Consider the following 24,798-nt stretch of genomic DNA (forward strand, 5'->3'; position numbering starts at 1 on the left):
TCACTGTTGTGTACAAGGCCTGACAAATGGCTGCAGCAAGGGAGAGGGCAGAAACTCAAGCTTGTGCAGCTGACTGAGTGGTAAAGGCCCACTGGAATCACTGCAGATCAGGTGAGAAGGAATGTTTCTGACCTTCTACTTCAGCTTATAGTCAGACAGCTCACTGCACACCTTGAAGCAGGAGCACTGCACAACATGGCCCTGTGGCCTGGCTATACCATACCCTCAACGACGAGGCATTCCATGGGAGTCACAGGGTTAGGCTGCACATTTGATAGGTAGATGCTAGTTAATGCTTAAATCCATCCAGCCCCATTCACTCCTTCCATGAATATCCACTGAATCATGACCTCTAACTGATGACAGAAGGTCCTGATCTCTAAGGCCTGACGTAAAGCTAGAGGCCTAATAGACTTTGCTGCACTGACTGCTGGGACTAAGCGCTGCCAGGAGTCAGGCCTACACCCTGGGATCTCCATGGATAATGTTTATGACCTTCATCCTTACTTCTTGAGCGTTCTGCATGAAGACAGACCCCTTGGTTGATGCCTCATCCTGAGCTTTTTATTTCTGGCAGTTTTTGTCAGTGGTGGTTTTTGCCATTTCCTTCCCCTTTCAGGGGCAGGGCAAGGAGGCAGGTCCCAGGTGTACGTCAGCGGGAATGGGAATCGAGCCCGTGCCCTTGGCGTTATTCTGAATCACATGCTAGCCCCCTGGCCAGCTGAGCGAACCAGCCTTCAAACGTTTATGAGCCAGGATATGAAATTTTGGCCCTCCTAGAACTGCACATTTCGGGTGCTGGAACAGGGTTGGTGGCAGGAGAATCTTCCCTCTAGACCTTAGAAAAGGAGAATATAAGTGTCAACAACTTAGACCCAAATGCATTTTGCTTATCTCGTTTATTTTTTTCCACCTTATTTACTCTGTACGTGACTTCCATGTTGTCTTTCACTGTTATTATCACCATACTTTACTTACATGACATGGTTCTTTGTGACATTGTGGCCACATACAATCAACCAGCCACTCCAAAGTTTCTCTGCTTGCTACTTAGTTCCTATTTAAACTCTAAACAAACTGTTCATCAGTCGTTCATGGACTCAGCCCCACTAATTATTAATAGAGCACAGAGAGCTAGTCCTGAAGTAAGCTTTTCTGCTGACGTGCTTCATTCAGGAGGCCCGATTAGGAGTGTCAGTCACCAAAACAGACAGATAAAATACTCCAGGGTCTATTGGCAGAGGTCAGCCCAAAGGCAGCAAGACTGTTTGTCCCAATCGCTAAGCAAGCTTTCGCTGAGAACTCAAAACTTATTTATGGAGGGAAGGGGAGTTGAATGTCAATTAAGGCTGGGATTCAAACTTGAGACCCTTTTGGATTACATGGATGACTATAGTTACCAATGTAATTTATTCCACTTAGACATTAAGCGCCGGACACATTTTTATTGCACTTTGTACCTTATCTAGTTTCAAATGTCAGCACAAGCATTAACCATTGATTGACAACTAGAGTCAGTGTGTGTTTGATCCAGGGATAGATATTTCTCTGGAATGGTTTTATTACCAATTAAAGGGGCTGACAATAGCTCAGACTGTACATTCTCCCAGAAACATTCTGTCTTCATAATTTTCTATGGTAAGAAATACTTGCACTGTACATCAGCTTCATTACAAAGCATCAACTTCTAGTCATCACAACGAACATCTGTACAACATATACAAGTTTATGCTACATTCACGTTCTTTTAAGACATTGAAATTCATTAGTATTGATATTTTCATGGCAATCATGAATAGCAATGATCATTCTGAAGAGAAACAATTTAAATTTTGTCCTTTTTAGTTTAGCTGAAAATCTGTACCATTGCCTAGCAACACAGAGCTCTAATAAAGTGGCATAATGCTTAGTTCCATCAGTACCACATGTCAAATGCAGTGCACTATGGGATAGTGTTCTTTTCGCTCCATTCTCTTCATCTAGATCCTGGTAACCAATCGTGAAAGAATGGTCTCAATCTGTGGACAATTCACAAGGATTTTCTCCTTTCTCTCTTGCTTCTTTGTAGATCCGTCTGAAGTCCTTATAGCGGGGTGCACAGCCTAGTTGGACCTCACCAAAGTGCATGCTGCCTGTGAAGAGGAAGTCCCCTTCTCCTTCCTTGACTCCGCAATGTAGCAGTGTCTTTATGTGTCCCAACCATTTCCCGCTCTTCCCGATTGGCTGGAACGTTTTACTCTTTTGTCTGTAAATCTTGTCAGCAAATATATCTATGGTTGATTCTGCCTGCTGCAGGTCATGTGACACTGAACGAATGCTTCCTCTGACCACTAGGGAACAATGAAAAGATCATATTTTTAATAAAAAGACTGCATTAATAAACCATGAAGCATAAAAATAAGTCACGGATAAGGAAAGGCCAGTTGATTCATTGAAATGCAATCCCGGTTCTCCCATTTTAGAATCCAGTTACATTTTGGACATGCTCATTGTTTTTATTTCTATTTTCCTCTCTGAAATATTTCCAAATGTTTATTGCTCTTTATTGCTTCCTAATATCAAATTTCAAATGTCCTTTTCACTAATTTAAAAATGATGTCCTCAGGGCCAATATTTCCAGCTTAATTTTAAGTGTTATTCTGTGCTATTCATATTATTTATGCCATTTAATACCTCATAATCTGCCTTGAAGACTGCATGAGCCCACTTTTACCTACACTGTAGAACTACAGTTTCTCTATTCTGTTCTCCAAGCCCAATCCCTTTACACTTAGGATCAGTCTTTCTCCCAGTTCCGTGCTCATTCCAAAGCGTGTAAATGCTTTTTTGCAGCACGAGGCTTTGAACGACAACTTAGTGACAAGGACAGCAGCACAGTGGCCAGAACTATATCCTAGTGACCAGAGCTGTGCTCTAGCAACCTGCTTTGTAAAGCATCATCATGACCAGTGACATTTCTACTCTACTAGTCTGGTTAGAGATCGATGGAGCATTTTGAGATGTCTTGAGTTCATGAAAGGCTCTGTATAAAAGGTACCTCCTTTCTTCTTCGATGTGGTAGATGCAAGAGATAATCATTCAATGTTTGTCAAAAAAATTAACATTTAAAGCTTTCAAACAAAACCATGGAAAAAAAGTGCCGGAATTTTACAAAACCATTAGTGAGTTGGTTAAGCCTTCGTGCATTAAGCAATCGTTAATACACAAGCAAATGCCGAATTGTAGTTTCTGGACTGTATGCTCCAAGTCTATTAGTTCCTGTCAAACATTATGATTCAGTTTCAATGAAGAGTAGGACTGGGGCACTAGAGGTCAAGGTGGATGGGGAGTCATCCTCCATAGCATGAGGCCTGGGAGATCTGCAGGTTTCATGTGTGTGGGCCCAGTCAGTCTCCCATCCAAGCCTGGTAGGAAACATCATCTGGGCGCAGGCTTTAGCAGGGTTTTTGGATGGCTGGGGGGGTCAAAGGAATGAAAGCAGGTGGTTGGGAGAGGGTTAGGATGGCGAGAGGAAATCAGGAGTAGGGGTGGGGCCTGAGGTTTAAATATGGAAACTCCTGGCCCACAAGGAAAGAAATTCTAAATCCTAAATTCAAAGAAACCTCTTCTTGACAGTTTTGGCCTGGGATTGAAAACATGAGGGCTTTTCTACTCTGGCCTAGGAATAAGGTTGTACTTGGGCTTTGATGGTGCTATTGGAGACCATTCTGGATATGTAAAGCAGGATCCTGCTGTGTTCTGGCTGGTATCCTGCTCATTTGGTCGATATTGAGACACACAGGAACAAAGTGAGATCAGGCATGCTGCTGCATTTTAAATGCCCCCCCGCTTGGTTTCCATCAGGCGGAAGGGGTTAAAATACCCCTCTATATTTCACTATGTCAATGAACACAGTAAAAACCCTGTTAGAACCGACTAGTAAAATAGTTCAAGTGGTCAAAGTACTTTATTAACTTTGCTTTTTTTTTTGTTATGTATAAATTAATTATTAATGTTTATCCGCTCCAACTACATAATGACAATCTTCCAGAGCTGGTATTGTACAATTACCCAGCCCTCACATTACACATGAGCAGGTGATATTTATACTAAATTATAGAGCACAACATGAGCAAAAAAGGGATCTGGTAAATGCCGGGATTATAAATTGGCATAAGATAAACAGCCCATAAGCCAAAGTCAATCTCAAGCAAGATTTGAGCTGGTCAGAGTGTGTCACACTGATCGCATGTCAAACTGCTGCACTGCATTTTGGATATTAGCTTGCATCTGATTTTGGTCAAGAGCCAAATTTCTGAAACTTAAATTGCTGACTTATCTGGGCATCTGCACTGAATTAGCAATTTAATGGTCAGCGAAATAGTCTGACTGATGCATTAACGTGGCCATTAGTCTCACCCAAAGATCCTTTCCTGGCTCTCCAAACAAGATCCTCAGCTAATTTCAAGAACTTTCTGCCTTTACTTTTGAGCTAGGTTCAAAGTTCACAGGGTGACAAGACAATGCATTCCAAAGCTCCGAAAGCTGTTTGCATCTCAGCACCGTGTGTTCATTACAAAACAGTAAAGCAGGATACACATTTCATGGTGTTATGATGCAGCACAATGTACACCCGAAACCCACAGTTTCAACAGTGCAAGCAGAGTCCAAGAATTTTCTTGTCTTCTCTACTCCTTCCTCTGCAAGATGTTAAAGAGAAATGCCCAGAGCTCACCCTAGGGAAGGTTTTGAACACACGATCCACAGCCCCTTTAAACTCAATGGCTTTTTTGTTCAATGTGTAAAGGTGTGGACAATTACAAAGTTATTAGTCAAAACAAATTGTTATCAGCTTGCTTAACTGTCGTCTTTTAAACCTATTGATGACGTTGATGCATTTTACTCATCATACTTCCTGCTTGGCACCAATTCAATTTAGATGCTCAATGTTTGGCACGTTCTAATTGAACAATGTTCTGAATTAGTGAATGTCTATTTAAAAAAAAAATGTACAATGGTAAAGAGAAAAGATTGCCACAATCATTCTTACCCAAATCACTAGCACAGGCAGCGAGCAGGACTTCTGTATCATTGCATGGGCGACAAGAAGCTAGAAAGAAAAAGAGAAATATACTTAACCTCGCGCCTTTTAACATTGAATCACAGTACGGGAATGAATTCTAGTCTGCTTCTAGGTTTCCACATTAAAATGGCTGAAATGTGGAAAGTTTAACATTCAGTGAAATGCGGGCATAAAAAATGTGTAGGTTTACCCTTATATGGTTCTTAAATGTTGTCACATCGGGACAAGCAATGCTTTAAGTGGATGACTAGCTGTAAAAGGCACAAAGAATTTTGAGCAGTTCTGTACAAAGGGAATTGAAAATGATTTATAGAATTGTTCGTCTTCTGCTAAGCCGTTAGCTTTTTAGTTTCCCCTTCTTCTTAGGCAGCCCCTCAGGACCAAGGATGGCTTTCTTCCACTCTGGTGTTGTGGAGCCTGAGGTGACTAAGAAGTCCAATGCTAGATCCACACACTCTGCCGCAGGTGGGGCAGGTAGTGTTTGATGAGGTGGGTGGGGGGGATGCTCGGGTTTTGGCACGCTGCTTCTGCCGTTTGCGCTTGGCCTCCACCTGGGCCAGTCGGAGACCTTCGAAAGGATTGGCACCTTCACGGATGCTTCTCCTCCAGTTTGGGCAGTCTCGAACAAGAGATTCCCACATTTCGGTTCCATTTTTCCAGGGGGGCTTTGAGGACGTCCCTGACACATTTCCTCAGCCCTCCTGGTAACCGCTCGTCATGACGGAGCTCGAGTTGAGAGCTTGTTTCGGGAGTCTTGTGTCAGGCGTGTGGGCGATGCGGTCCGCCCAACATTAGCCATAACCAGTGCCTCAATACTGGGGATGTTGGCCTCAGCGAGGACACCGCTATTGGAGCACCTCTCCTGCCACTGAATTTGCAGGATTTTGCAGAGGCATTGCTGGTGATATTTCTCTAGGGGTTTAAGGTGTCTGCTCTGACGCATACAGGTTTTTTAGTTTCCTAAAAGAGCCACATTATCAGGTTTTCAATCATGCTGTGGTCCTGCATCTTTTGCAACGTGCAGGTTTATTAACATTTAATTAAAAAGTTATTTGAAGTCACAAAAGTGATTGCTGATGCTGCAAAATTATTCCCCCACCCCCATCTCACACACACAATAAAGCAGCTCTTGGCACATGTTACTATATGACAAGGACCCTTTAAATAATGCTTAAGAATTGAAAGATTGATTCCTAATCTTCAGCAGGCTATGAGAAGGTAATGAAGTCTTCAATGAGGGCAGCTATTATTTCCAGGATGCCAGGATTAATAATGCAAAATATGAAGATTATCTTCTCAACAGGACATCAGGTTTAATCAGCTGCTTTACCAGTTTGTAAAGCTTTGCATTTATTAACTAGGTCAAGAAGAAAAAAAGAGAGTTCAAGAAATACAACAAGTTTGTGATCTGTCAGAAACATCAGCTGAGGACTACACGCGTTAGTGCATAAGGATATTGGGTTTTTAAACAATACAGAGAACACTTGAAATTCTTTATCTCTTCTCTTGGAAAGAATTAAAAGGTTTTTGTGGTTGGCATTTTTTCTATTACTGACCCAAAAAAACCAAACTTGTTTCCATTTCCTCCAGGTTTGCTTTCCTCGCTGTCTCTGAATCATATCACTCGAAGGTAACCAAAGGCTTCTTTACACACAATAGATAAAGAAACACATTATGGATCTCCAAAGCATAGACACTTACAATTCAGGGCTATTTCTAGTATAATACGGGCATTGTCTGGAGTCCACACTCAATTCTGCTGGGGATTACTTTACGGATACTGACAGCATCCTGCAGTAACCTGACTCAGGCCCTAACCATTGCTCATGAGCCGCTACATTCACTGCTTGACAGAAGGATGTAATTACATCATTCCACACAAGCCAGCAGTCGTGTTGCAGCTGCTTTGAATGACTTGCCCTCTGAACCTGATGTTACTGAAAGTACATGATGCTGCTAACAATAGGCAGCACTTGTTGGCCAACATACTTTGTGAATAGGTCTTCCCAAGGGGCAGCAACTACTTGTCACCAAAATGGCATAATTGCCGAGACCTTAGCAGGTGAGCACTTTCCCTGCGGATTCCTTAACCCCAATTAATTAAGTAGATAACAGAGGAGGAGACAATACTTTTTATCTGTATCTCCATTTGAGATCATTTTTTTTTAAAATGTCATGGAATATTTTCATTAACATTCTTAAACATTCAATCAAGCCTCTCAGTGCTTTGAATAGCAGATACTCCCCCTACACTTCGACTTCCCCTTTTACCCCCAAGCTGCCTTAACTGTGGATTTCTAGTCACCGTAAACCCCAGCTCTGTAGGATTAAAAAAGCTGGTTGTTCCGAAAGGGCATCAGACGGAACTTTAAGAACAATAATACTCTGCCAAAAGCTATTAGAAACATCAAGTTTAAAATCTGCTCTATTTCCATTTACTGCTCAAGTCGCATTTTAACTGAAATCTAAAAATGAAATGTCCCCGAATCAAAGCAGACTGATTGAAGCATTAACTGAGTTCTGAAGAAGCATCTACTGCTCGAAATGTTATCCAGCTTTAATAATAAAGACAAACAGAAGCATTTTTCTAAAGGTAAAAAATTATAGCTGTACTACGTTGAGAAAATAAAATTCTATAGAATATTTTGATGTTTGATGATTTCCATTTTGTGTTTTTATTTCCTCATAATTCCTGTGCCCAGCCCTATCCCCTGGAGTTCTTAGATATTGCTCAACCACAGATTATGAGCAAACCAATACTTTCTTAACTATCCGCAACACCAAAACATGCCAATATAATTCAGGTCACACCTGGTTCCAGTCCCTAGTGAGTTTTTTTCCCCCCTGTCCTGAACTTGCTTTGGTCACCTCATGATGCTCCAGTGTTGGATCACTGGCAGCCATATTTGGTAGTAACCAGTGATTCTGCAAGTAAATCAAACACCAAAATATTCCATAGAATTTTATTTTACAAACATATGAATTAGGAGCAGGGATAGGCCACCTGCTCTTCAAGCCTGCTCCGCTATTCAATAAGATCGTGGCTGATCTGATTTTAACCTCATATTCCTGCCTACTCCCAATAGAAGTCCCAGCAGTAACCCTCTTGCTTATCAAGCATCTATCTACCTCAGCCTTAAAGATATTCAAGGACTCTGCCTCAACCATGTTTTGAGGAAGAGAATTCCAAAGAAAGTTTTCCCCATCTCTGTCCTAAATGGGCAGCCTCTTATTTTGAATCCCACAAGAGGAAACGTCCTTTCCACATTCACCGTGTCAAATCCCCTCAGGATCTTATGTTTCAATCAAGTCACCTCTTACTCTTCTAAACTCCAGCAGATACAAGCCTAGCCTGTCCATCCTTTTCCCATAAGCTAACCTGCCCATTCCGGGTATTCGTCCAGTAAACCTTCTCTGAACTGCTTCTAATGCATTTACATCTTTCCTTAAATAAGGAGACCAATACTGTACACAGTACTCCAGATGTGATCTCACCAATACCTTGTATCACTGAAACATAGCCTCCCTACTCTTATATTCAATTCCCCTCGCAACAAATAATAACATTCTATTAGCTTTGCTAATTACTTACTGCACCTGAACACTAGCCTTTTGTGATTCATGCACTCGGATACCCAGATCCCTCTGAATCTCAGAATTCTGCAATCTCTCACCGCTTGTATAATATGCCTCTCTTTTATTTGTCCTGCAAAAATGGTCAACCTCACATTTTCCTACATTATACTCCATTGCCCACCCACCTAACCTATCGATATCCGTTTGTAGCCTCCTTACATCCTCTTCACAACTTACTTCCCTACCTACCTTTGTGACATCAGCAAATTTAGCAACCACGCCATCGGTCCCTTCATCCAAGTCATTTATATAAATTGTAAAGGAGTTGAGATCGCAGCACTGATCCCTGCGGCACACCACTTGTCACATCCTGCCAACCAGAAAGTGAGCCTTTTATACCTACTCGGTTTCCTGTTAGCTTGCCAGTCTTCCATCCATGCCAATATGTTACCCCCTACACCATAAGCTTTTATTTTTCTTTTGGCTTACATGTTATCACCTTAGGGAAATGCTTCTTCTTGTGCTGTTTGAGCCAGTATTAAGGAAATAGTCATCCTTATTTTAAAAATTGCAGTATTTTGGGCCATCAGCCTCAGATTACAAAAGCAATTAATCATTCGCAATTCTGATCTCATTGCTCCAACCTCCCTGGATACCAGCTGAAGAAATATAACTGATACAGCGCTCATTATCCCAGTAACTGTCCCAGCAGTAACCTGTAAAATAGAGGAAGGCAACAGAGAAGGGGTAAAATACAATCAAGCCAGGCTCACCTCCAACAGTGCAGCACTCCCTTAGTACTGCACATTGAAAACTCTGCCTTGGCAGATCAACAGGAACACAAATGAAAATTAGAATACAGATGCTGGAAATGCGACATTAATGATTGCACCTTTCATGACAATTAGTCAATATAGCTCTTTCGAGTAAAACAATTGCCAATAGGTGCTTAATAAAGGTTCACAATGCACTTTTCACAATGCACAATGCTTTTGAACCTAATGCGCAAGGGATTTTGACAGAAGTTTGGTGGGGTTGGTTTGCAGATTTGCCGGTCAACAAATTTCTACATATTTCTGCATTCGTCAAAGTGCTGGCATGCTATTTCTGTTTCTGTATTCTGACGAGGTGCTTTCTGTGATGGTATCACCTACCCAAGAGAAAGCAGCATTGTCTTTTGGTTGTTAGGACAAGGGCCCCTCGGGGAATGTGTTACTATTTACAGTAGCTGTAGGGGGTCACAGAGAGTGTGTCAATATTTACAGAAGGTCACCCAAACAGAAACATTTAAACGCCTCTGCCATTGTAGCATTCTTTAAAAAGATCATCAAACATCGAGATGCTTTTCACTCTGTTTCCTGCTTGTGAAACTTTATTTTAATAACCTTTAAAGTGCAAAGTACAGACTCAATGAGCTATATTAACTTGGCAACACATTAACATTGGGTTTGAAGAAAGCCTCTGATTGGACATCAGCTACCTGGTACAGAAACAGCAGAATGTCTGCAACCTGTGTAGCACGTGCGCACACACACACCCCTAGACATAAGCATAAACATACACAATAGTAGCTTTTAAGATCATGCCATGGCTGAATTTTCCCCCTATGTTTGAGACACTAGGAGTTTCATTAAACTTAATGTATACAGCACTTGAAGCTGAGCCTCTTAACTTGCTGAAAAACTGAAATGAAGGTTTTGTTGGTCTCTGTCTTTTTTTTAAATCCCAAAATGCTTAAATTTATATCTTTATATTCTGATTTTCTTCTACCAAGAATATATGAATTGATTAAAAAAAGAGACATGCTGTTGAAATGTTTCATCTTGCACTCATCAGGACAGATTCGCAAGAATACCAAATCTCAAAGGAAACAACAAGTGAACGGTAATTGGTAGATTTCCGTTTGCAAAGGACAGAAAGAATATGTCATGCATTGTGCCTTTTTCAACTAAACAAAAGCTTAGGAGACAGCCATTCCCTGGTTCATTCCCCATGGCGATGCCTCTACCAATCAGAGTGCACTTGCCAACCACTGTTCCCTGGTATATTCTCCATGGCAATGCCTCTACCAATCAGAGTGCACTTGCCATCCAGTCAGCACCCTCTTGCAGTATAAATTGTTGCTCCCTTTCAGATTTGGTATTCTTGCAAATCTGTCCTGATGAGTGCAAGATGAAAAGCTTTAACAGCATGTCTCTTTTTTTCAGTAATACTCAAATTCTATACTATCAAGCAAATATATGAATTGCAGTAGTGCAATCATCTTTCACCTCAAGTTACAGATATCAACCGTTGTATCGAATTTTCAACATCATTCCTCCATTATATTCCTATCCGGCAACATAACTAATTTTTATGAATGAAGGGAAAAAGGTGGATATGTTATGCAGCACAACAATCAGCGGTCAGGTCTAGACCTTTGCATTTCCTCACTATATCCCTAACTAGAAAGCACCCTGGTCAGGCAGGTTGACTTGAATTAGTTCTATAAACGGTGAGTCATATTGGATAATGCAAATATTTAAAAGTGTAATTCATTCAAACATAAACCATGCAAATGTCAATATTAAATTTGCCAATTACCAATTGATAATAATGTTATATATGATGCAATATCAACACAAACCTAAATATTATTGTACTAGAGCAAGTTTCGACTTCACAATACATAGGATGTCATTGTGAAGCTTACGAAGAATCCTGCTGTGTAGTTTTAATCCTGTATGACAAAAATTAAATAAGCCAGAAAGAATCTCAGTTTGATTACGAGAAATGATTAGCTTAATTAAATGCACGGTTACTATGGAAGTGGTCACCTGTTTTGATACATTCATCAGAACTGGCTTGTTGTTAGTACAGAAACAGATTGAGAAATCATGACGTGCTTGTAATCTCTGAATGTTGAAAATATTGACTGCCTTATGTTCCAGGAAGAAGTATTTGGATAAGTAAATACTTGGGTAAAACTTGCATGTGAAATGTCTCTTACCACAGGTTAGTTGCCTTTCCAGGATCTACGAAATAACTCAGATGGTGTCAGGGTCTCTTAGCAGCTACTCAGTGTGGTCTGTGCTGTGTTAACTGATCTCAGCCAGGATAACATTGGAGCACTACAGAGTGTCCCCATGTCTCCTGATGAGGGAGCTGAAGAATGGCAGGGTGTGGAGCAGGTTTGAGGGATCAGGGTGCAATGGTGGAAATGGAGAAATCAGCCATGGCTCCCTCTCCTCATCAGTTTCAAGTGCTCCCTACTGGAAAAGTGACATATGTGGATATCTTGTGAGACTAGGATCTGGTTCAGCTTCAGTATCCTCCATTGTCAAAGAGCCAAAAAGACACTCACTTTACAGGTTCACTCATAACGAATGGCCACTTGGACAAAATAATGTAGGGTTATCAATGCTCCACAATGAACCATACTCGGCCTGACCCATTATCAGCAGGGGAGGGAAGAAAAGAAAAAGGGGAATTAATAAAGGCTCAAATCAATGTCCAAATCATTTGCCCAAAAAGCACTGCCTGTATCTGCGTCAGCCCCAGCATCCTCACCTCTGAATCACAAAGGTTCTGGGTTCAAGTCCCACTCCAGGGTTTGAGCACAAAAATCAAGGTTGACATTCCAGTGCAGGACTGAGGGAGTGTTGCAATGTTGGAGTTTCCATCTTTCAGATGAGATGTTAAAGCAAGGCCCAAGCTGTCGGCTTGGGTGGATGTAAAGGACCCCATGGCACCATTTAAGAAGAGGAGCAGGGGAATTATCCCCAGTGCTGTGGCCAATGTTCATGCCTCAATCAACATCACAAAGAACAGAATATCTGGCCATTATCATATTGCTGTTTGTGGGAGCTTGTTGTGCACAAATTAGCGGCCACGTTTCCTGACTGCACGTCAAAAAATACTTCTTTGCCTGGAAAGCACTTTGAAACATCTGGCGGTTATCAAAAGTGCTATATAAATGCAAGTCTTTCTTTTCTTTTACCTCAATTTAAGGCATTCCTTGGACATGAAAAAAACTTTCCTTTTTCCTAATCCTTTGCACCCACCCCAACCCCCATCTTTTACATTGCTGAACCATTAAACATCTAAAAGACCATGCTGATAGTTCAAATTACTTTCAAAGAAGCACCATCTTGACAGTCCTTGTCTAAACACCTCTTCACTGTGACAAAATGTGAAAATGGAGAACAGAATGAATTTTTGCAGTTCTAGATGAATCATCACATGCAGGGTGCAAAAATAAACCTTCACCTTGTCCCTAAGTTCCTACTAGGTTATGTAAAAGTGGCTCTGTTTGATCCGGGCAAAAGAATATTATTGCACAGATCACGCTCTGCATGGAACAGACAATAAAGGGATTCTTTGATATCATCCCATCAGCTCGTCAAAAAATGAAGCCACTGGCACAAAGTTGTAAAGTTGACCCTTGGTGGATCCACAGGCAACCACAACCAAACCGAGCAGTGTCCGGTTAGGACATCACAAACCTGTCCAAATAACTTCCTGGAAGATAACATGCCAGGGGCAGCATGTGTTTTCCTTCATTACAACATCACTTTGATCTTCCTGTGTGGCATCAGTGGTTTAACATGTCAGCTTCAATCCATCAGCAAAAACAATGGTTAGGGCAGTGGAAACCTATTTTTTAATACTTTTTTTTTTACAAAGAAACTTTGCATTAAGTTGGTTTATAATACAATACAGTCAACAGATCCAACCTTATTTTAGTCGGAACATGCTACAGTGACATTAGTTTAACCTGACAAATTATCTGCTCCCCAATTCGCATTAATCGAGGATGAATGGTAATCACTGAACTCAAAAACATAAGATTCCTCAAATCAGGAATGTCTGATGCTATTCAAAATGAACAAGACATCAATTCTAACTGAGGTTTGCACGCAAGCAAGTAAAGGTTCTGTTTATGCAGCAGCTGTAAATCTGTAATAAAAACTGAAAATGGCGGAAATACTCGACAGATCTGGTAGCATCTGTGGAGAGCAAAACAGTGTTACTGTTTCAAGCCCATGACCTTTCTTCAGAACCCTGAAAAGTTGGGCTGGATTTTCCAGTTTGGGTCGTGGTCCCAGCTTTGGCCTTAATTTCAAGTCGAGAACCCAGAAGTAGCTGTGGAGCGCCAATGGTCATGATCTTCCCAGAGGCAGCCAATTAAGAACTCATCTCTGGAAGCCTCAATCAATTAAGGAGGGGAGCTGGACCTGGAAAACAGGGGGCCCAGTCAAAGGGCCCACAGCGATGTCCAGCACTGAGAGGGGTGAGCGCTGCTGAGGCAGGCTGGTGAGCACCAAGGCACCTCAACATGGAGGTGCCAAGAGCCCCAAAGCCGGTAGGACCACTGGAATGGATAGGAGCAGTGACAAGATAGGTTGCGACCTTTGATCCCCATCATTGGCCACGGAATCTCTGGCCCCATTGGCCACCTGGCCTGTTATTGAAGGCCACCTTCAATGAGCTGACAGCCTCCACACATAGCGGGCAGCAGGAAAATACCAACGCCATGGCGAAATGGCCCCTAAGATTTTTTTGCCACTGTGGAGCTGGCACTTGACCCTAGTCCCAACCCCCTCCCCTCTGGCAAAGGCCCCCAGAGGCAGGAACGAATCCAACCCGACCTCCACGAGACCTGGGAAATTCAGACCATTCACTCTTGTTTCTCTCACCCCAGATGCTGCCTGGCCTGCAGAGCATCTCCAGCATTTTCTGCTTTTATTTCAGATTTCCAGCATTTTACTTTTGTGGCTGTAAACCTGTGTTGGTTCTGAATGACTTGGTGTTATCAATTAAAAAGTTCCATCCAAACCCTGTGGGACAAGCCATTCAAACTTTAAGATTTCCAACTCCTGATATTGGATAATTCCATATATCTCTGAGTAGAAACTGGGTTCTGAAATGAGGCAGTAGCGATTCAGCTCTGAGCCCTGATCCAAAATGATGAGAAAACAATTTTCTTTATTCCAAGCAGCTAGAAATGTTACACTGAAAGAAGCCACAGCCTGGATCTTACTAAACATGCATGTGCTGACGCACAGTGAACCCAGAATTCAGCATTAATTTGAAACTTTGAAATTGTTGTAAAGGATGTCCCTGGGGGAAAGCTTGAGCTGTCCTGTCGGGGAGTACAAAGTGAGTTTTACCCCTCATCAAACCCACGGCAATATGGATTCAGACACCAGCCCCGTGTAACTGTGGTATACGAAAGGACGCCTAACAGAGTGGGGTAAAAATGAGGGGTTTTGAGGCAATAAATAAGGAGAAACTGTTTCATCTCGGAAGGAGTCAGTAACCAAAAAGAGGACACAGATTTAAGATTAACGGCGAGAGTAGAGCAGAGATGAGGAGAATTTACTTTGCGCAGCAAGTTGCCATGATCTATAATGCACCGCCTGAAAAGGTGGTACAATCAAATTCATCAGTAACTTTCTTGAAAAGGAAACATTTACACAATAATGAAGGAACAAAGAGGGAGTGGGACAAAATGGACAGCCCTTACAAAAGAGCCAACACAGACACAATGGGCCGAATGGTCTCCTTCTGTGCTGCATCAGTCTGTCTGAAGTGATGATTGGAGTGTGCTTTAATATGGTCCGTCAGATATGACTAGTTCAGTCAATTGTGCCGGTCTATAGCTGTAAGATCCAATTCAGTGCAGATTATCACAATCTAAATTGTTTTCTTTCCCTAGAGCAAATTACAGCAGTAACAGGGCAGAACAGTTAATATTTACACTCCCTCCCCTGCTCCCCCCCCATGCAATAAAATAGTCATGAATGAGGTTTCACACTCAATACAGTTCAACTAAATTAGCAATTCTTTAACAATTTGCCTCACATTAAAAATTGCAAAACTTGCATTTATACAAGTCCTTTTTCGACCAAAGGACATCCCAAAGCGCTTTAGAGTCAATGGAGTACTTCTTGAAGTGTAGTCACTGCTGTAATGTAGGAAACTTGGCAACCAACTTGCGCACAGCAAGCTCCCAAAATCAACAGCATGATAATGGTCAGATAATCGATTTGTGTGTTTGATGTTGACTGAGGGATAAATATTGATCAGGACCCCAGGAAGAACTTCCTTGTTTCTTCTTCAAAATGGTGCTGTGGGATGTTTTATGTCAACCCAAGGGGGGCAGGCAGTGCCTCGGTTTAACGTCTTATACGAAAGGAGGCACCTCCGGCAGTAGGAGGAGGTTCTATTGAATCAGCATTCACGAAAGTTTAAACTCACCGAAAATCTTTCCTGCTCATAGCCAGATGTTACTGGGCAGTAAATTGAGCTGCAACTAACTCTCTGGACTTACTGCATTTAACTTATTCTCGAGATGAAAAAAATAAATGATAATTGGAGAGCAGCCCAGCATAACAGTTATTTTTCTGATTCCAGGCCCTCTTGTTGTACTGTATGGATATTAACTAATCTGATCACATCTTAAACTTGCAACTGAGAAAAAGAAAACAATCAGGCAACTGGATGCTTCCATTTGACCAGAAGAAACTCCACCATCCTCTTTCATTTGTAAAATTTGTAAGGATGCACTGATTGAACACATTTTAATGCTGGTCATAAATGTTTTGTGAAAAAACAAGGTGTGAAGCATTAACTAGAAGGCAAATTCTACAAATACACAAATTTGTCTGCATTCAGCTGGTTCAAACTGATTTCAGGTTAAGTGTACCTTTTCTTCAGAATGGTCACCGGAATCTAAAATGATTGTGTGCCCGTATCAATGATCAGGTATTTCTAACCACCCAGGTATTATATTACTAGCCCTGCGTTGCCAAGGACCTACATACTTTAATATTTACACCCACTCTGTGTCAATGGGCGCTCAGCACCTGCAAGGTCAGAATAAACCTCAGGGCATTCTTAACAACCCAAGTTTAAAGATGTTATCAAAACCCTCCAAAAGTTAGATTGCTGATTACTATTAAGATAGCAGCACTCGTTTATGGTTCAGCAAATGGGGGATGTGAATAAATAACGGAGAAATGTTCCAGGATTAATTTAGTGGGTCCAGGTGCTGTGACTTGCAACTATATAGGAATCCCATAGTGTCATTAACTAGGGTTCATAGAACCGCAGGATTTTTACAGCACAGGTGGTTATTCAGCCCATCATGTCTGTGCCAGCCCTCTGAAAGAGCTATCCATTTACTCCCAATTCTTTGCCCTTTCCTTAGTCTTCTTTTCTTTTTCAAAAAAACTAATGTATTTCATTTTTAAAGCTACTATGGATTCTGCTCCCACTTGTGCTTCTGACAGATTCTATATCCTGACAAGTCTCTGGATATTTCTTTTCCATGGTTAGCTTATCAGAACCTGCATAATATTGGAGAATCAAACTCGATCTTTCTTCAACCTTCAATGCTTTGTTAAAAAGAGCTCCGTTTTTGTGGCCGGTCCTCATAACTTGTTCCGTTCAACAGCAATGACCAAGGAGAAAACATCAAAGCCTTTGGAATACTGGCTAAGCTGGAAACAGTAAGGTTAAACTAAAAAAAAAAAAATCCGATTTAATTTAGGACCATCTTACTTGCCGTTTAAAATCATAATGGAATTTTAACAAAGTTTCACCAGAATTAGGGTTAAAAATGATTGAAGAAAGAATATGGCCACAAAACGATTGACCTTTCACCTTGTAGAGAGTGACCAGTCCGATCCTGTATTTCACGGCAGTCACCCTCTTGTTTTAATAATTGCAAATGTGGATAACACTCCATTCAAGTCACTAATTTAAAATCCACCAAAATGAATGAGAATGAAGAACCAATTATTCAAGGCAGCCAAATGGTATGGTGTTACAGTCACACCAAGGTTTTTGAAGATTCTTTGGCGTACTGAAAGATTTGGGATATTAGAGTGTTTGTTCGGCTGTGCATACTCATTACTAAGCTCATCTTCATACTAAATTATATCCTGGCCGCCAGATGAACCTGTTGAAGCATCTTTAACCTTTAATCTTGAACATACGAATGGGAAAAGGACAGCTTCAAGTGCTGTTACTTTCAAAAGAGCCTCAAAGCCCTTTGAAAGCACTTCATTCTTGTTGTTTGATTAAATTCTGATGATATATTTCTTCCCCATTTGCAACAAAAGGATTCCCATCCAGCGGCAAGACTGCCATCCGAGACAACCCTCTGAAGTAAACAAAGCAATACGAGTCCATGCTGAATGCCCCGAAACTTCTCTAGGGAGAGCAGATTGAGGAGACCTGAGAGATAACTAGGTAACGGGTATAGATATAACAAGAGCCGCTGGCAAGACATTGAAGGGAGAGTTAAAGGAGGAAAACATAGAAAAATAAAATAACTTGCATCTATGTTGCACTTTTCATGTCCTCAGGACTGCCCAAAGCGTTTCACAGCAAGTATGCGCTTTTGAAAAGTACTCAACTGTACGAGGGAAAAGTGGCAGTCAACCTGCACACAGCAAGTTCCCACAAACAGCAATGAGGAACAACCAGATAATCATTTTTCAGTGATGTGTGTTGCGGGGGAGTAAACGTTGGTCAGGGCATCAGAAGAACTTTACGAGTCTTCGCTGTGGCACAGGAACTTCTATGATCAGTTTGGTTTTTATGTTTGTTCCAGTGGCCTTCCAGACCTCCAATGTCATTTCTCTATTAATGGCCTGCATATGACTATCCCCGAGAACCAGAGAGGAGGCAGGGGTGGACATCCTAGCCAGAATGGCAGGATCACAATATTAAAAACCAAGTGGTTTTACAGCATGATTTGAAGATTTGCAATAGATAATTTGCTTTAAGCCCGTTGGGCATATTTCACATTTAGCTGAACAAAAAGGGAGTCGCATTACCCAAAAGTTCCTCTTCAAATCTGCTCTTCACCCATTTTAAGGTTAGTTTTACATCATGCATTCTTGCAAATAAACTACGAATGTCTTGTGCATTCTCTCTGCATAGCTGTGCTAGACTGCGTATAATAGCTCGCTCGCTATTATAGGGCTAGAGGAAAGGGTGATTCAGCAATATGGTCTCGGTTGAAATGCAATTTTTTTTGTTTATACTAGGAATTAAAAGAGGCAGCCTACTGGACATATTTTAGAGCGGGATTAGAAACTATAAGGAATGTAGTTAAAGCTTTATGAAAAGGGAAGATGTCTGTATTTTGAATACTTAAAAAGGCTGGACCTTAAAAGGGCTGACTAAGAGGCTCCCCACTTTAGATCTGGTTTTACTTCAAGTAAACAGATGTTGAGAGCTATACCGAAAAAATATAAAAACCCATTCATTCCAATATAAAACCACTTCAAGCTGTTTGGCAATCTTACAAAATGGTTTTCATTTCCTGACTTGGCTCAAATAGAGCCCTGTACCTCTGACTTGCACTGCACCTCAACGCACACTGAACACTTCATACTTCAGTGAATTGGTAATGCATGACTCAATCCAAAAGCACAACCTGCCCTCTGTCCGCCTCCCCGTTCTGACACTATAAATAACGTGTGCAAAACATGCCATTGCTTCATGCAAATGGAAAGTAAGAGTTCCTGGCATTGAAAACAGTAAATGTTGAAAGCACAAATTTCCATTGATATGGTACCCAGATATTTGATGCAATTTCCTCAAGACCTCACTCACTTCTTCAGCCCAGGTGAACAATTCTTCCTTTTAAAAAAAAAAGGCTGAATTTCTAATTAGATTGAACTTTATGAGGAAAGCACTAACATTAATGTTCTAAACAAAACAGGTTAGACCAGTAACGGCTTAAGAAAGTTTTACTTCATTTAACTGTTCTGAGGTGAAAGCGCCATCTATTGGTGACTAAAACTCTACAATGGAATTGAGCCAAACACAACTAACTCAAATGATCTTCTAGGTGAAGTGGAGTAACTTATCTTTTACCCTCATATTGTGGGTCTCTTTCCAAGTTATCTTGGCTGCTGTAAATATATCAGGTGCCATTATGACTGCATACAGAAAATACAACTGCTTATGAAAAGCATCTGCACACAGTAATGATGCTCTGGTCAGTTTGTTGTTCTGCAGTTCATCAGTTTTGTGCAGTTCAGAGACGAGTGCATCAAAAACATGTTTTGTACTTTGTATCATTGCAGATAAGCACTGCATCCAGTTCCCGAGGTTTTATGCAGGCCCAGGAGTTAAGCTCCAATTAAATTTAACCTAACTAAATTTAAACAATAAATCAATTTTAAACCCACTGATAATATTGCAATGGACATATCATTGGCTGTTTATTTATGATTTGGCTGTATTTATAAATACATGTTGTAGTTAAACTCTATGTATACTGCCTTTTCATCTGGCGCTCATTAATGAAAATAAACCAGGTTTATTCAGTGTTATACCCTAATTCCTGGTCGAGTTGCATCATTGCTTCATGTTTATGAGTGAATATTGCTTTGGCCACTGGGTCAGGTAATTGAATCCCAGCCATTATGCCACTTCTTGTGCGCTCGGCTTGCAAGAGAGTAGTGCACCCGTGCAGCACATTAACGCTGGGAGAGACAGTGGCCTGAATTTTTCGTTCACCAAGTGCGCGCAATTGGCGGGCCTGGGAGCCAATGGGAAACGGGGCCCCTGACCACAATCAACCCTCCCGACCGCAATTTCATGCTGTCTGGCCAACTAACAGGCAGCCAGCATGAAACACACACAGAGAAAGGCTCAGCACTGCCGGTGGGGGCAGGAAGAGCGTGGGCACCGACATCACCGCGGGTGCTGGTGAGCACCTTCCACCGAGCTCCCTGAAGGCAAACAGCTGCCCCAGGGGAGCTGCAGATCTACACAGAATAAACAAAACAACAAAAATGCTGCAAAATATGTCCATGCAGCACAATCGAGCACCTGCAAGCAGACCTCATATATTAAAAAAAAGCCCCCAGATATCTCTTTTTAATTTATTTCCCCACGGAGATTTCATCCCGCCCTGAATTGAGGTTTGAGCAAAACTGTAAAGGCCACCTGGCCAATTGGCCTGTCCGCCAACTGTAAAAGTGGACCGGCCACCAACAATCGCATTCAGTTGCCTCCTTAATGGGCTTAATTGCCGACTTAATTGTCAGCGGGTGCACCTCCAACTGCCGCGTGTACCCGCCAAGCGCGCGATGACTTCGGGACACTCACCCAATGTCAGCTCGCGCTGTTACACGGACAGACGGGTCGGGTGAGTGAGCCCCCCCATCTCGTGGGACCTAAAACTCTGGCCAGTGAGAAACAACGTGACTCATACGAGTTATCCCCAGCAGCCAATCCCAGCATAGCATTGGCAGTCACCTTCCATGACTCCACAACCCCATCGTTCCAAATAGCCAGCTGAATGAGGGAGTGTGACAGGGAGGGCTTAAAACATAGGGAAAAATCCTTTGAAGAAGATTGAATCATTGAAACTAAGAGGGACTTGAAATCTGGAAATGACAGCGGGTGGTCATCCAGCCATCGCATGTCAGTTTCCATTTCCGTCTCAATTATAATTGTATATTTGACAAGTTATTATCACTCTATGTGTTGTGTGCGTGCTTGCTGAAAAGTAACTACTCTGGAGGCCAGTTTTTAAGCCCTCACCAAGGCATTTACCCCAAGTAGGAACTGTGACTTCAAACCCAAAATGTTTTCGCCATTGATTATTGACTAATAAGTAATTTGCAACAGAGAGTAGAATAATTTTGAAGCTGTCACAGCAACCCTAGATATATTGCTTACCTGGTGTATTGTGTAAATCTGCAACAGTCCTGTCTTTAAATAATTCATACTGGAAGCCAGTGATTTTTCTGCTTATGTCCATCTGAGGGGTGGCCTGAATAAAGAGTGCTCCCTGGTCCATGCCAAAGCAATACACCTTGTTTGGGATATGGTCCTCTTCGCTCACAAGGAGTTTCAGATCACCAACTTTTTCCAAATAAATATTAGCTCCCTTGGAGTCTTTGAAAGGCTTTATGCAGACAGTCAAGTCTTTGTAAGAGGATGTTGCTATATTGGTTCTTAAGTTAACTCTCAAGGCTCCAGTAGGATACAACCATTCCAGTGAACCTTCAGAACAGCGCAAATACACCTGTTCTACATCTCTGGAGTGAGCATTGTGCGTTAATCCGCTAGGAGAAAAAAGGGAAGAGAAATTAAAATCTTTGCAAGCTGTAAGTAAGTCCTACTGAGTGTGCTTTGGGGGATTTGCTGATGGAGTGTTTCTTGTGGCAATCCGTTTACATTCATTTCTTTATTAGTTCTCTAAATTCGAAACAAAAAAGAGGCAATATCATCTTATTCAGGATAGCTTAGGGTGAGGACTACCTGAAAACCCTGACAGGATATATCAATGCTTCAAGAGATTTAATAGATTGAGGCATTTGGTGGTCACGTAAAGCATTATATAAACACAAATCCTTCATTCTTACTTTTACTTCTATCCGGCTTCCTGTGGCCCTCAACATTCTCTTCAAACACTAATGAAAAAGTGAAGATTGCAAACAAACAGGAATAAATCTGTTCTTCAATCATATAATTTTGTCTCAAATGCTCTTCTGCTTTGAATTTGACAAGTTGCTGAGTTTTAAGTTGCAGCTTGATGGCTGACAGGAAACTCCAAATACTAAAGAACTAGATTTAAAAATAACTATTTCTTTTTAACACATTTGATAATCTCACCCACTTCAAAGTTTGTATCTGAGAGCAAAGTCAATTTGTGTGGGTTTATAATCTACTAATAATCTGCAGTACTTGTATGGTGCTCCTATTGCTGTGGATTCTTTAGCTCTTCTGAAATATCACTGCACATATGTTCACAATGTTCAGGTCAGCTTAAATTGTTTGCATGATCCAAATAAGTGAACTTTAAAGCAAAAAAAAAAGCACCAAGCAGGAACAGTTTATGTTTCCATTTAGATTTGCATGGTGATGCAGTTATATTGCAGTAAGCCATATTTAACTTAAGTGGTCATTATTTTGAGTCAACTTATCTTCCACTTGTAAACGTACTGACAGATAACAGGTCACTTTTCATTAACTTTGGCAAACTTTTCTTGGGTAAAGTAAACTTTCTTTGTCTGGAGGACGTCTCAGACCTCCCAGGGTATAATAACCACATGTCAAACAGTAACTACAAGTATGCACAAAGGTTTTTAAGGTGGGCAAACAAAGAGCCTTGGTATTTGACTAATTAACATGAAAATAATTAGTTGAGCCTTTTTTTTTTAAAATTGGTTGGATGAGAAAGTAAATCACAAACTCATACGTTGGTAAGCATACTACTATACCTATTCTAAGAAGCTATCTGATGGGACCCATCAGAACACACAGAGTAGAGGTTCTGGTAAAGAGGAACTCCTGGCACAAACTTTATTTCGATGCCACATTTTGAGTAACGTATCGAAAATATACAAAACCGAAGTTATGTGATTTGGTTGAATGGAGCTTAAAACTGATCCTTTTAAGCTGCTTCATCTTACTCTCCTCTCCCCACCCCCTTTTCCTGGGACACAATGCTGTGTTCCTACACCTTACCCAGGTGGCACTCCTCGTGGGCGAGGTCTGTTAAGTTAACCCCTCTTTCCCATCACACATGCTCGACACTCCTTATTGCCCACTGGCACTGTATAGCCTGCAGTTTTCATTCAAGCAGGTCCCCAGGTGCTTTGTTTCCAGGCAGTAGCGCTTAAAACACAGAGACTGCCAGCCCCCATACTTACAGTAGATTGTTTGCCTAGTTTTTGTTTTTTGGAGCAGCACAGTTTCAAAATCCCAGTTGCTCAATGGGACACCCCAGTGAATCATATGGGTGAATCACTGCGAGTATAACAGGAGGAAGGTGATAGCGACAGGTGATTAATATCTTCAGTAAGGTTTTGATGCACAAAAAAAAAATGAAGACATTTTTACATTGAAGGTATTGTTTTAAACAACTACCTGTATGCAAATCACAATTATATAACCATGTGACATCTTTTATCAAAGTGGTTCGATGTAAAAGGTTTTCCTAAGTAAACATGTGTGATGCTTCGCAGGTGTTTTCTCTCGGGTTGAAAGCAGTGTGCCCTCCCCTGCAGAGAGAATCTGAACTGTTTTGTCACTTTGGGATTAGATTACAGGGCAGAAGCGGCTCATTAAACTCACGGGTCTAAACCTCTCCTGTCTCCGTTAAAACAAAAGCGCCACTGGAAATACCGCCCCCCCAAAAAAAAACAAAATCCCGAAAATAATGAAGGCGGCTTCTGTAAATAAAACGAGGACTTGAAGTCATTCCTGAAAAGGAAATTAGAAATATACTTAAATTTCTCCTGAGTGCTGATCACTTTACAGTCACATCTCCCAATGACCGAAAAGAAGCAATTTCACAGGGTGAGTGCAACAGTGCGATAGAAATTCAGCACAGAGGCTTCACAGCGAGGGTGGAGGGGGGCACATCCTACACCAGTCAGTGGTCTGAGGTGCGTCCTCTCCCCCATCTAACCCCTAACAAGGGTAACTAGGGATGGGCAATAAATGCTGGCCCAGCCAGCGAAACCCACATGAATGAACATGAACATAACAAAAAAGCAAGAGTGGCTTTGGTGCTACACTGCGGGGTGCTGGTGAACCACAGTGAGATGTGTGTCACTCCCTCCCGCAGTTATAATAGTAACATTCCGACAGGTCAAGGGGGGAACCTGTCTGCTCTGTCTGGCTGCACGTTATTGCTCACCTTCCCTTCCAGCTGCATTGGTTACTGGAATACTGCGATGTCGCCGCTTTACACACCAACAGCACTGCGAACACCCAGTCCAAGATTGCACTTAACATTTTCCTCCTCTTTTTTATTTTGGTGGTGGTGGTTGTATCAATTCTCCTCGGTTCCGACAGCCACGAGTGTTCAGAAATAAAGTGAAATCCTGCAAATCTCGACGCCGGGCTGTTTCTCCCTCTACATTATTGTTTGTCCAGGAGGAGTGTTTGGATGCCCGCTGTTGTTGAGAGCCGCACACGTCCAGAGCGCTCCCCTCTCAAGCCCAAAGCATGACAGAGCATCACGTTTCCTTAGTGCAGCACTTTTCTGTTGTAGTAAGACTTGCAGCTCCACGTCACACGGTTACATTACAGCTGATTGTCGGCTCGGCCAAAGCACTGCTCCACCTCCAAACACTTAAAAAAAACCCAACCTCCCTGCAGGGCTGCTGCCAAAACCCGGCTCGGATCCC

At 41.7% G+C, this 24,798-nt stretch overlaps 1 protein-coding gene across 1 annotated transcript; it reads right to left on the bottom strand.

Annotated features, from left to right (window-relative positions):
• Positions 1-1,520: 1,520 nt before the first annotated feature.
• metrnla (meteorin like, glial cell differentiation regulator a) lies at positions 1,521-24,626 on the bottom strand. The gene is made up of 4 exons (XM_078570685.1): positions 24,306-24,626; positions 21,335-21,723; positions 5,030-5,089; positions 1,521-2,330 (listed from the first exon to the last, which is right to left on the bottom strand). The coding sequence occupies exons 1-4, from the start codon at positions 24,401-24,403 to the stop codon at positions 2,014-2,016; spliced, it is 864 nt and encodes a 287-aa protein (XP_078426811.1). The 5' UTR covers positions 24,404-24,626; the 3' UTR covers positions 1,521-2,013.
• Between the last annotated feature and the right edge of the window lie 172 nt (positions 24,627-24,798).

Source organism: Cetorhinus maximus, chromosome 24 (assembly GCF_964194155.1).
Source record: "Cetorhinus maximus chromosome 24, sCetMax3.hap1.1, whole genome shotgun sequence".
Taxonomy (NCBI): domain Eukaryota; kingdom Metazoa; phylum Chordata; class Chondrichthyes; order Lamniformes; family Cetorhinidae; genus Cetorhinus; species Cetorhinus maximus.